The sequence below is a fragment of the Photinus pyralis genome, unplaced genomic scaffold (assembly GCF_008802855.1).
Source record: "Photinus pyralis isolate 1611_PpyrPB1 unplaced genomic scaffold, Ppyr1.3 Ppyr1.4_LG4, whole genome shotgun sequence".
In the NCBI taxonomy this organism is placed as follows: Eukaryota; Metazoa; Arthropoda; class Insecta; order Coleoptera; family Lampyridae; genus Photinus; species Photinus pyralis.
In genome coordinates, this window is record NW_022170511.1 from 46161926 (window position 1) to 46174080 (window position 12155).

The 12155-nt window shown below is 34.3% G+C and overlaps 1 protein-coding gene across 1 annotated transcript; it reads right to left on the reverse strand.

The window, feature by feature from the left end:
- Window positions 1-9169: 9169 nt before the first annotated feature.
- Window positions 9170-11524, reverse strand: LOC116168614 (achaete-scute complex protein T3-like). The gene is made up of 2 exons (XM_031484544.1): window positions 10654-11524; window positions 9170-9612 (listed from the first exon to the last, which is right to left on the reverse strand). Exon 1 carries the CDS (start codon window positions 11409-11411, stop codon window positions 10659-10661), a length of 753 nt encoding a protein of 250 aa, XP_031340404.1. The 5' UTR covers window positions 11412-11524; the 3' UTR covers window positions 9170-9612; window positions 10654-10658.
- Window positions 11525-12155: the final 631 nt, after the last annotated feature.

Below are 12155 nucleotides of genomic sequence, written 5' to 3' on the forward strand. Positions count from 1 at the left end.
GGCAAATTGTAGGTATGAAAGGGGATTTGGGTCACTCGAAATTATTATTTTTACGCAAAGCAAGGGTTTCTTAATGCGTTGTCAAGCATTTTGGGTTGTTTTTAAAATGCAATTTTTCTATTCCTTACCTGGTGTGCAGGTTTAGCATTCCTTTCTGCTCTGGTAGGTTTTCGCATAGAACACTTACAATTAATTGTTTCGATATTGAAAGGTTTTCAGTTAGAGACGGCGGTATTAAGACAAATCAGCAAAAGACGATGGAGTAGGAGTGAATGTATGGGAAAAGGCTACAGAGATAAATTGCGAATTCAATTTGGAAACGATTTTTCGGTTTATAAAAAAATAATGTGAATTAAATGTTGCCAGAGGTATGGGCACTAATTTTTTACCTTTTGTGCGATTGAAATCTAAATTTAAACATTCACAAATTGGCCATTATTAATGGTAAGTATATAAATGTTCGCAATTCTAGATATAGTCCAGTATGCGGAGCCGTCAGAAGGGCCGATTCCTGCAAAAGGTGGTGTAAACGATCCAAATAATTGAAGAGTGCACACCAATTTTTTCCCAGCACAACTTTTGGCAGCTAGCTAAAAAACCTCAAAATGTTCAGGCTTTTGTCAGTTGTTCGCTTAAAACTCGAAAACGGTCATATTTTATGAATAATACTTTCTCTAATAAATTAAGGAAAACACAATTCTGCGTTGATCAAAAGATGAACAAACAAAATCGGTCCAATAGAAAAAATTTTTACAAGCGATCAAAGAAATCCCTTAAGCTCTCCGTCAATTCCTGGAGATCCACGGAAATCCCTGAAATCGGATAAAATTCCTTATAAATCCTCAGAAATCCTTTCGATTCTTCCCCAACTTGCTTTTAACACTCCTTTCCAATACTTTACTACCGCCGCTTTCATATAGAAACACCTATACGTTTCCTCCTACCTTCTCACAGGTATTATAAATTAATAACAATATATATTTGCGATTGTTATATTTCAAATACTGCGTGGGAATATTGAGTAAAACAATTAGAAGCTAAAGTTTATTTTTGACCGAGCCAAAGAGACTATTTCAGTGACAAAGTGCAATTGGAAGGTAGACAAGGAAAGTCAGATTTTGGCTTTTTCCATATGAAAATGACAATTTATTTAGAACACAATCTCATGGGTTAAAAAATTGTAGTTCACATGTCATATTTTATCAGGATTCGGTACGGCAAAACAATTATTGAAAGGTTAAAGTGATCGCATGTGCAGATAAGCGCATCAGGTGATTAATCTCTACCTGCTTACGTTACCGCCCCTCCATCAAAAATATAACTTATGGCCAAATCATTCGATTGTGTTAACGCGAAGTGCAGTGCATCTTGTGCGGATTGGTCTCCAAAAATTCCAAATGGTTCGAAGGAGAGTGCCTAGTACCGAAAGCAAGAAAGCTAAGGGTGAATTTTGACAAGCACAGATTAGGTACCGCATAAAATGCAGTAAGTAATTTGGATTTTTACATTTAAACATTGGGCATACAATGCAAAATGATTTTGGAGTTGGACAATAGGTGAAGGGTGACTAAATATTGCGTATGGAAATTTACCTCCACACATGTAACTGCCGTTAGTTTCAATCAATAATTTTCCAAATCAAAAATTTATAATACACGTCAATTACAATCATCTTATCTATCCAAGTCTAATTGGAAACACATGTGTAGTCGATTGCGTCGGCTGCGTCGGCATTTTAAACAGGTGTTTAGAAATCTGTTGATAATTTAATTCTTAACAAAAACCACACTTGCCTTTTTATTAGCTTTAATTGTAATTGTCGCGGAGTTTACTAATTTTGAATTAATTTGATACGAGTGAACCAAATACCTCCTTCGCAAAGTGTGTCTTGAAATCGAAACAAGCAACTCAATATTATTGTGTCACCTCATGCCTAAAAACTGTCCGAAATGGGTGACTAGCAATTTCATTCTTTCTCTCTGTATTCAAGTTAAATGTTTTTGTCAAAAGGTGCCAGTTTTTCGTACGAGCTTAACAGTGTTATAGTACCTTTGACATCAAAATCTATGATTTTAGCTTTTCAGTGACACTTTATTTGACCTGTGGCTTTTCCCCGGTTCTTCATCGTTTGGATTCAGGTTCTTTGTTTATTTTTATGGTGAGGTTGTCAGTTTTTGAGTCTCCCCTGGAGAAAAGAATCAGTTCTTCCCAAGTTATCAAAGAACTGTCATGAGCATGAGAAGTTGAAAGGGCAAAGGAGACCGTTACTGTGCTCGTTTGGTTCGTTCAGAGCAAAACGTTCAAGTCAGGACGCCCCTTTAGGTCCACTAAGATGAGGTTGAGAGGTTTATGTATTTTTCGCGAAAGCAGTCGTTACGTAATTGATATTGGATCATTGGTCCACTATCATTTTTAAAGAAAAACGCGGAAAATTCGAATTTCAAATTGACCGACGGAAATCAAAATGCGCGCACCAACTAATATTATAATTTTATTGATTATAATTATCTCTTTCTGAAACTACTTTAGAAACAACTACTTTCATTTTTAAAAAGGGCGTAGAAAATGTGATTTTCCTCTCTAGTGAGGAAAGTAAAAAAAATAATTGCTACATTAATCTTAATCATACATTTAAAATTGAAACATACGTGTATCTAGATTGGTGTGTGTGTGAAACTTCATTATTGCATACGATAATTTTTCAATTTTGATTGATGTCTCAGAAAAAATCATGTGTAAAACTTGAGAAGAAAGTGTCTTTCAAATCTCGTTCAATGAACACACTCGCCGCGCTCGTTTGTCAAACTTTTAACTCGAGTTGAAAAACTCCACTTTCCTTTCTAGTTGTAAAAATAACTATTATATCTGAAGCAAAATTGCATTTCTAACCGTGATTGTTATTTTAAATTTCTAGTTTCCTTTTTGCTTCCTTACGGATAAATAAAATACCATTAACTTGGGTTATGAACAAATGAAATAAATAATTTCCTTGCAATGTGTAAAACACACATTCGTTCACACACACACACACACACATCTATATTTAGTTTATACATTTTTACTAATTTAAAATTTCTGTACAATTTTCCGTGCATACGGAAGTCTGGTTACATTATTTAGCGTATTTTTTTCACACTTATTTTAAATGACCCAAAAACAACCCTGCAATTGCCCTCTAAAAACAAATTTCCATCAGGTGTTAAGACTACGTTTCTTAGAAAATTCACAGACATATATTTGTATAGAAATACTCAACTGCGTACCTCTGTAGTACCACAATCCACTTTTTTAAGAAAATTTCACTTACATGTATATTATCCCATAGTATCCTCGATTATAGAGTTTGTAATTGTTGTAGTGCAGGAAATAGTGTTATTTATTACATGAATTATTGTTAAATGATTTATTACTGCAAAAATTAACTCTAAGAACAAATTACGAGCACATTCCCGTTTTAAACTTACGTAATCTTCACTTAACATGTATCAATAGCAATCGTCAATTGCGGGGGTTTAAATTTGTATTATACATCAAAGATTTCTGTTTCTTTGTCAGATGTTTAAATGCATTTTACAAGTTTACAAGCATTTTTTACCATCGACGAATTCTTTTGCCACAAATTCGACAACAATTTTATAGCTTAATACTGTTCTTTTTCTTGTTTTGTTATATTTATATTGTATATTAAAATTCGTACACTAAAATGAGCATAGTTTACACAAAATAACTAAATTTAATTGTAATATTGGAACGATATTGGAATATTTTAAAAATTTGGTATTTTTTAAATGCAACGCGCTGTATATCTTAATGTCAATTTTTGGTCATCTTTTTCTTGATTACATTGATGTATCACTTGAACCTATATGTATTTTTAATTTTAGCCATGAACCAAAAATTAAAACCTTATTTTTTACTGTTCTTAAATAGAAGGCTACGGATTCATTGGAGATTTTGTTTTGTAGTGCACTTTCACTTTAATAACAAATGCACTTTTTCGCTCTTGATGTCTGTCTGTCTGTTTGTATTCTCGTTAAGGCATAAGGGCTATTAAAATCGAAAAAATAAATTTGAAAGTGCACTCTTCGCCTCTTGCTCACAAACGGCTTACTGTATTCATGGTATAGCCGATACCAATCAATAACAAGTTAAAAAGTCATTATACCAACATATAAATGACGAGAGCGTATTTTCCTCCTAAAAATATTAATGCTAGGACCGGGAAAAAATCCCAGTAGGCTCGAGATCCTTACCCAACTCTCTCTCAAATGAGTCACATATCGTCGAAGTCTATACATTTAATGAAAAATAATGGAGAAATAGCATTGCGCATTGTCTACATTAGAAATTTCAGATTTAAATTAAAGATCAAAGATGCATTTCATTTTAACAAATGATTTAAATCAAAGATACTTTTGTCAATAAGAAAGTATTTAAATAATACCTAAATCATTTTGAGATTGAAATATTTTTTGATTTAAATCTTTTTAGAAAGTATTTAAGATACTTTCGATGTATTTAATTCATTCAAAAAGATTTAAATCCAATGTTGTTAATTTAAATCACTTATAAAGATTTAAATCATGTTTTCGATGATTTAATCGTTTTGTGAAATGATTTAAATCGTTTTGTGACAAATTGTTTGTAAAGGATTTAAATTCAATAAAACTGATTGGTCTGATGATCTTGCTCGAAACTCTCAACACCATTCATCAATATACCTACCATTTCTACCGTATCTTAGTGTTATTATTTATTAAATTAAAATATGTATTTTTTTGCGAAAGAAATTTAAAAAAACCAAGACATCGTCAATCTCTGTATACTAGATTTTGTAATAAATACATACCGGGTGGTGCCTAGTGCGACGCAGCATAGGGATTTCAATGGTAATTTCTTTATAGTCAATTACTAGCTCCCCTAATTATTTTAGAGCAAAAGTCTAAATACGGTTATAAACAAGGACCTATAAATTTAATATACGTCAAATAGGCAAATAATGAAAAGTTACGTTGTTTTTTTAGGCAATTCGAAGGCATATCTGATTTATTTTGTCGATTTCTACGGTTTTGAAAAACGGAAAATTATAAATAATAGTACGAACAGATGCAGTCTTTTTTTCTCTGAAAAAAACGTATTTAGAATTTTGCTCTAAAATAATTAGGGGAGCTAGTAATTGACTATAAAGAAATTACCATTGAAATAAATCCCTATGCTGCGTCGCGCTAGGCACCACTCTGTATAAACGTCTACCGAAATAAACCCGGGTTAATTAGCTTAGTCAGGTTGAAACAAATCAAGAGAATTTGTTAGTATGTATTTAAATCGTCTCTAAAAGATTTAAATCACTCGGAAACGATTTAAATCTTTTCGAAAGTATTTAAATCTTTTGAAAAGATTTAAATCATATTTTTAAGTTCAAACTCAAAGATAGTTTTCATGAAGATTTAAATCAAAAATCATTTTCCGTAAAAAGATTTAAGATCAAATGATTTAAATCGAAAAAGTATTTAAATCATAAAAAAGATTTAAATCTTATTAAAAGTGACAGCTCTGCTACATATGACATTTTATTTAACTGCTTTCATCAATAAGAAAGTTGGCATTGCACATACACAAAACAACATTTTGAAAACGCCGTTAATTTTACTTTTATATTCATAGTGTTTACATACAAAGTTTCATTTAAGTATCTTCATAAAAAATATCGGTATGCATGCAATCCTTGGACCAAGCCCTTTCATATGAGCCCTATACCATCCAAATCGGTTCGGTGGTGTAGAAGGAGTACGTGTGACGGACGGACGGATTAAAAAGTGCAGCCAATAGCGATTTTTCACTTTGAGGAAAATACGGTAAAAATGGCGGGCGGTAGAAACAAGTCATTTTAAAATTTCAAAATTTTGAACAATATGATATAATATAGTAGTATAAACAAAATATAGGTTGTGATACATCAATGTAATTAGGAAAACGAATACAAATATTTGACGGTAAGATATGTAGGGTGTTTGTATTTAAAAAATACCAAAATTGAAGTTTACAATGTACTTCTTATAACGGGTGATCAGAAACGAGTTGCTGTCGAGTCAAGTTAAATACGAATTCCCATGTAAACAAAAATTCCAAAAGGTGACTCGAAAGCAGCTCATATTTGATCGCATTGTAGCAATACATAATTTCGGCCGTGTCTTACTTAAAATTATTTTTTGCGCGATCGGTCATTTCTGACTATTTACCATGGGTGTTTCCATGACAGTACGTAGAATTTACCAGTTGCTATGATTACGACGACGCCAAAATTACTTACCGATCTAAAAACAGAACAGCAAAAATACTTACCGACGCCTTTTTAAAAATCAACAGTCTTACATTACATTTAATCTTTAATTATTGTTAGGTACATTAAACGTACAATTTGTGCTGTTGTTTCCTATAGCAAGACGCTCATAAAGTCATAAAGGAAGTGCAAAGCTAGTAAACTACATCAGACACATGCACATTTTTATGAAATTATTAATTTCAATTTTGACATTTAAACTGGTTGCCTAGTGATGTACGCCATACCACTTCGATCATTTCGATTTATTCTGCTCGTTAATTTCTTAGTGCATAGTTATATTGGTTGGATAATTTTAATTTCGATCGCGCAAAAAATGTTATAAGCACGTCGAACGTTAAGGGTTACCGTTCTCAGACAATAATTGGAGTCGTCGCTTCGCTCCTCCTCCAAACAATTGTCTTCGAACGGTAAAAATCCCTTACCGTTCTCCATACTTAATATACTATTTTATTATACCTGAATCACAATCTCCGTTTTAAACACTCAAATGCGTGCGAAAAAGGGCCTTTAAAACACACGTGCTTTAAAGTTGCTAAGTAACGATACTTCAAGTATGACTTTTGAAACTGTCATCTGGATGAAATAAAAAATCCTCTTAGGTCGCTTTCTGTAAATGCAGAACATTTCTTTGGCTTTTGTACCTATCCTTTGGTTGAAGCTTTCACAAACGCGCGTAATTTAGGGTATGCTTCCAAATCTGTTCCACTTTTTAATCGCAGCATTGCTTTAAAGTTTTGAATGAATGCACCAAAATATAGAAGATTTAAATACCTTTGACATTTCCTTCATATATGCCAGCATTATGGATGCATTTAAGACTGTATTCGTAAGTAACTTCCTATTCATCCATGGAAACAACTTTTCATATTCTTTATAATAGGCTTTACTGGAGTTGGATTTTACACCTACCAACGTTTGTTTAGATTTTACAACAATCGATTTAATGGGCGGTGTATTATCTTTTTCAACGGAAATCGTTTAATTCACAAAGACGATGATAAGCAAACGTCAAGTGACATTTCCATGGCAATCGTGAAATTATGAACACCCAGCCCACTTAATTAGACATGTATTCGAGTATAACGTCAATATGACTTCATTGTATTTCCTATTTTTAGATTATACTGCAGGTATAATAAAAAATACTATAAGATACACGTGTATAATTGGTCTTTAAAGCACTTGCAACGTTAAAGGCACTTTGCGTCGTGCCCTTAAACTCGTTGCGCGTGCTTTAAAAACTTGATTATACACTTGTATCTTAATATACTATAACGGTTTTCATTCATTGTCTCGGTTTCACCTAAGTACCATCAACACTTTAATTTCTAAATAGGTACGTGTTTTATATCGTAGATTTTGTAATTGTTTTCTCTATCGAATGGAAAAATCCAATGTGGCGTCCATAAGATTTCAGAAAGTTGATGTAAGTTACTCGAAAACGAGTCATAAAAATTTTATTTTAGCAACACGAGAAAGACGAGACAAAATCACTGTGGGTTTTTTAAAATTATTTTTTGATAACTTATAATAATAATACAATAAGCGCGTTCTCAAAAAAACTTTGAACTCAGACCGTTTACGAGATCCATACCCGTAGTAAAAATGAAAAAAAGCTCGCTATGTATAATAATCTTTTTATAATTTTGTAAGATTTTTGAACCAAATTTGCCGCCCTAAGCTCTAGCCTCCTCAGCCTGCTCGTAAATCCGCCACTGAGATTGATTCCCAAATGACATACTAAGCGTTTAGTATCGCTGATTTTGTCATTTATTCTCTATCGAATGACATAAGAATCCAATATGGGCTCTATAACAAATAAGAAAGTTGTGATTTATTCGAAAGTCTCAAATATTTTATTTTAGCACCATTCGAAAGCTGAGAAAAAAGTACTACGTGTTTATTAAAACTATTTTTTGAAATCTTTGAGAATAAATAAACGCCAGCGCATTTTCAAAATGACATTTTTCGGTTTTATTTGACCATAACTTCGTTATTTGTCGACAAGAAATTCTGAAGGGGAAACTTAATCCACATAAAATTCTTCAATTCTTTGCGCAATTAAGCGACTTGTATCTTTTCCGGTTTACGAGATCCCCATACCTAACATCGGAAAAAATTCACCCTGTATAAGCAACCCTTCAATTGTTATATAAAAATTAAATCTCATGCCGTTTTCAAAGTTGTATCTTTGTCGTTCTAAGTCATAAATTTGCAACTACTGCCACACAATTTTTTCTTAAAAACTCGGCTTAATATAATGTGATTTAAAAAAAGTAATGATGTGATATAGGGATGTGACAAGAAGCTGAAGAAACCATTGACCACTTTTCGTAACTGTAGTCGCTCCACTTAGAAATTAGTGAAACACATTAAATTCTATATACAGAATTGAGCAGCAGAACTATTATTTGTGTTTTCTATATCCATTTACCAGTAGGAAATAGTGATTATCGGGATACTACTTTAACAGTGTTAACCCATTTTTTTTGCGTTTGGCAGACGTGCACATCTGTATAATAATTTTTATGAGAAAGAACATCAGTTCCAATCACTTTTAAGTTTTAATCTAACCACACCACGTTTTCATCAAGCAAAGGAATTTGTATTAATCTGTACGTTGGTCCAATGAGTACCTCCCTTTGGTTGAGCTATGTAACTATTCATAGACTCCTTTAATTTCGCTCAGTGACGAAAGAAGTATTTCTCATCCTTCATGGTTACTTGAATTTATTGTGGAGCTGCTCGAGTGTAAATAAAACTTGTTTACACTCGACTTACTAAAATGAAAATCCACGTCGTTTAAAATAAATGAAACGCATCAACAAAACGTCTAAATGTTTATTAAAAAATCCTAATTAATTCATTTAAAATAATAAACTAGTAACACTAATAAAGTACGTCTAAATGAGGAATCAAACCTTCAACTGGCATAGGTAACTGGCAAGGTAGTCTTATTATAACTTATAAATTAATCAGGATAATCTTGCCAGGATCTCTCTATTTCTAGATAACACCTTAAGGCACCAAAAAAATTTAAATTAACGCTAATAAATTATTTGGACGATCTACGTTATTACTTAAAATCTAAGTATATCAGTACAAAAATATATTCCGAGCCAACGGAATCTGGTTTTCGTTCTAACTGTACATATTATAAACACTTTGTACATTAAAATACAACTTGACTAGATAACAACAACAAAAAAGTATGGAAATCAGTATCACGTGTGAAGGCACCGGGATCTCGTGAGGAATGATACGTTAACCTGGAACAAAAATCATTGTTAGAACCCCTCGTCTAGGCAAAAAGGTAAAAAAAGGTCACGCTTCCCTTGCCCCAGTTTATTTTTTGTGGAATTCCGAAATAACACAAAACACCTAAAAGTGTAACGGTTAGTTTTAGAAAAAAAAAGGCGAATGTAACGGTTTTTCACGTGCGCTCATGTGTTTAAACCTGAAAACTGGATGAATAAAAATCGTTGACAGGAATGCCTTAACAAAACAAATTTCAATAATGTTCCTGTTTCGCAGACAGTATTGTTCGATATTAAACTTCAGTCGTGCAAATGAGAACCTCGCACAAAAACGCCCTTCTTTTAATGTTCATTGAATCTCAAGAAATCAGTCTGAAGTAGTGCCCCCCTCTTTTCGTCTCGAACGTCGGCATAATTTCCTTTACCGCGAAATTTTGTTATCGGGGGACTTTTTCGTCGTCGGTCATTAAGGTACAGTTGAAGCGAAATTCCGCTTCTACCCTTAACGTTTTGCGTACACACGTGTGCGTTAACTTGCCACGCTTATTAATAACTAAAGCGTTACTAATTAAAAAAAAATTATTTTCGGCAGCGCAAAATTGACAGATTTCGCTCGGCCGGCCGGGGCGAAAAAAAAAATTCCCAAGATTACAATGAAAATGGGTAAAATAAAAGTTCGAAAATGAAGGGAAAGTGTAACAATGGAATTTGACATGGTTTGAAAAGTTGTTGCATCACATAATAATGACCGTTATACTGGACAGGTAATAAATCTATAAAGGACCCCAAAGTTTTCTTAAGGACAGGTAACCGCATTTGTAAATGCTATTCAAGCGACCCCTAAGACTTTTCATTTTCTTACTTTCAATAATATGACATAAAGTAAACATCGGGAGAGATATACGTTTCTTTTCGCGCCAATTCCCCGTTTATGGAAATTAGAATAAAACGGTAGATTTCGAGCGCGGCAAAGGGAAGTTGAGTTACGGAAGTAGGCGTTTAGAATTCGCATTGGGGATCGTGCACATACGGTGATCGAGCGCAAAAACTTACCTGTCTTATTCGCTCTGCTGCCAGGAAAATATGGCATCTAAAAGCTCTTCGTCATCCGGACCTTTTGTTTCAAAGGGTTTGTAGCCGTCTGGCAAAAAAACTGTGGTGATTGGATATGATGACGTCGATACGTCTGATGTGTGTGACGGTGTTGGTGAGGCAGACGCTTCGGACGATGGGGGTGTCGGTAGAATTGTAGGGTACGGACTGTACTGAGCGATCGATTCGGGACTCGATGGAAAGTATCGATTGTCGACAATTGCGTTTATTATGTTTTTCGACGTCATTTCTGCTTCGTGGTCTTCGAGCATCCTCTGCAGGCTTTTAATGTATTCAACGGCCACTCGCAGTGTTTCCACTTTGCTTAATTTTTTGCTGTTACTTCTCCCATTTGTGTTTTCCGTGGCACCAAATGCCGATAAGACGTTGGCAGGGATGTGCTGGCGAAGAGCAGCAAAACCGTTGTTTACTTGTTTGACACGATTGCGTTCCCTTGCATTTCTTCGGGCCACCGACGCGGGTTGTTGCGGACTGGGGTAGTTCATGAAATGAATCTTTTTCTTACAGCGTACGTCTGTACTATTTGTGTAAACAGGTGAGTTTCGATCTGGAGCTGGTGCCAAGGGACGTTTACTTTGTATAACACCCTTGGGGAGGTTCGAAGAATCGGCGGACACGATCACACAGTTTAATTGCGAATTTTGGATTACGTTGTACATCTTCTCTTGCTCGTTCAAAGTCATCTTCATACCAGCCATACACTCTTCTTTTTCCCAACAAAAACACTAACACTACTCTAACGTAACGTAACGTATAAAAGGCACGGAGCACAACCAGCGGCTACAGAAGCGACATTTGCAATGTTACCTGGCAGCATGCTTCAAGTTCTTGTAGTTGTTTTGGTAGATCCCCACCATTTCTGTTTAGGGGTGCGAATGCTCCCGAGGATCACAAACGCGTGCCGCCGGCGCGAGACGCATGGCACAGCGAGACGAGACACCCGTCCGGAAGCTGTAATCTGCCTAACTATTGCTTTCATTTCACTCACCTCTATGTGCCAAACAATCAAGGTCAAGGTGACGCGAACGAAAGCTCGCCTATATAATAAAAGCCTATTTTATTCATAAATTATAGACTTTTTTATTGGATCCCTTCTATTCGATAAATCCACGTGCCGATTTGGCATACTTTAGCATAACAAATCGCTGAACTCAATATTAAGATCGCCATATAAGACAATTATCAATTTCCACCCTTAGTATTTTTGTCATACGCCAGTGCGCCACGTGAGAATTGATCGCTAATGGCACCGGTAGAGAATAAATCGTGATCTCTATCTTTTAATCGATATTGAAATCACCATATCGGTAATTAACGATTCGCCTTGATAGTAGGTAGTATTAAATTGCTTAATTTTTCCTGCCGTTTATATTAAAATTTAAGCATGACCCTCCATAAACATTAAATTGTTCCAGATTCCTTTCGTTGCAGAATTTTAATTG

Coding starts and splice junctions, on each gene's coding strand:
- LOC116168614 (XM_031484544.1), bottom strand. CDS start 11,411: ATGGCTGGTATGAAGATGACTTTGAACGAGCAAGAGAAGATGTACAAC.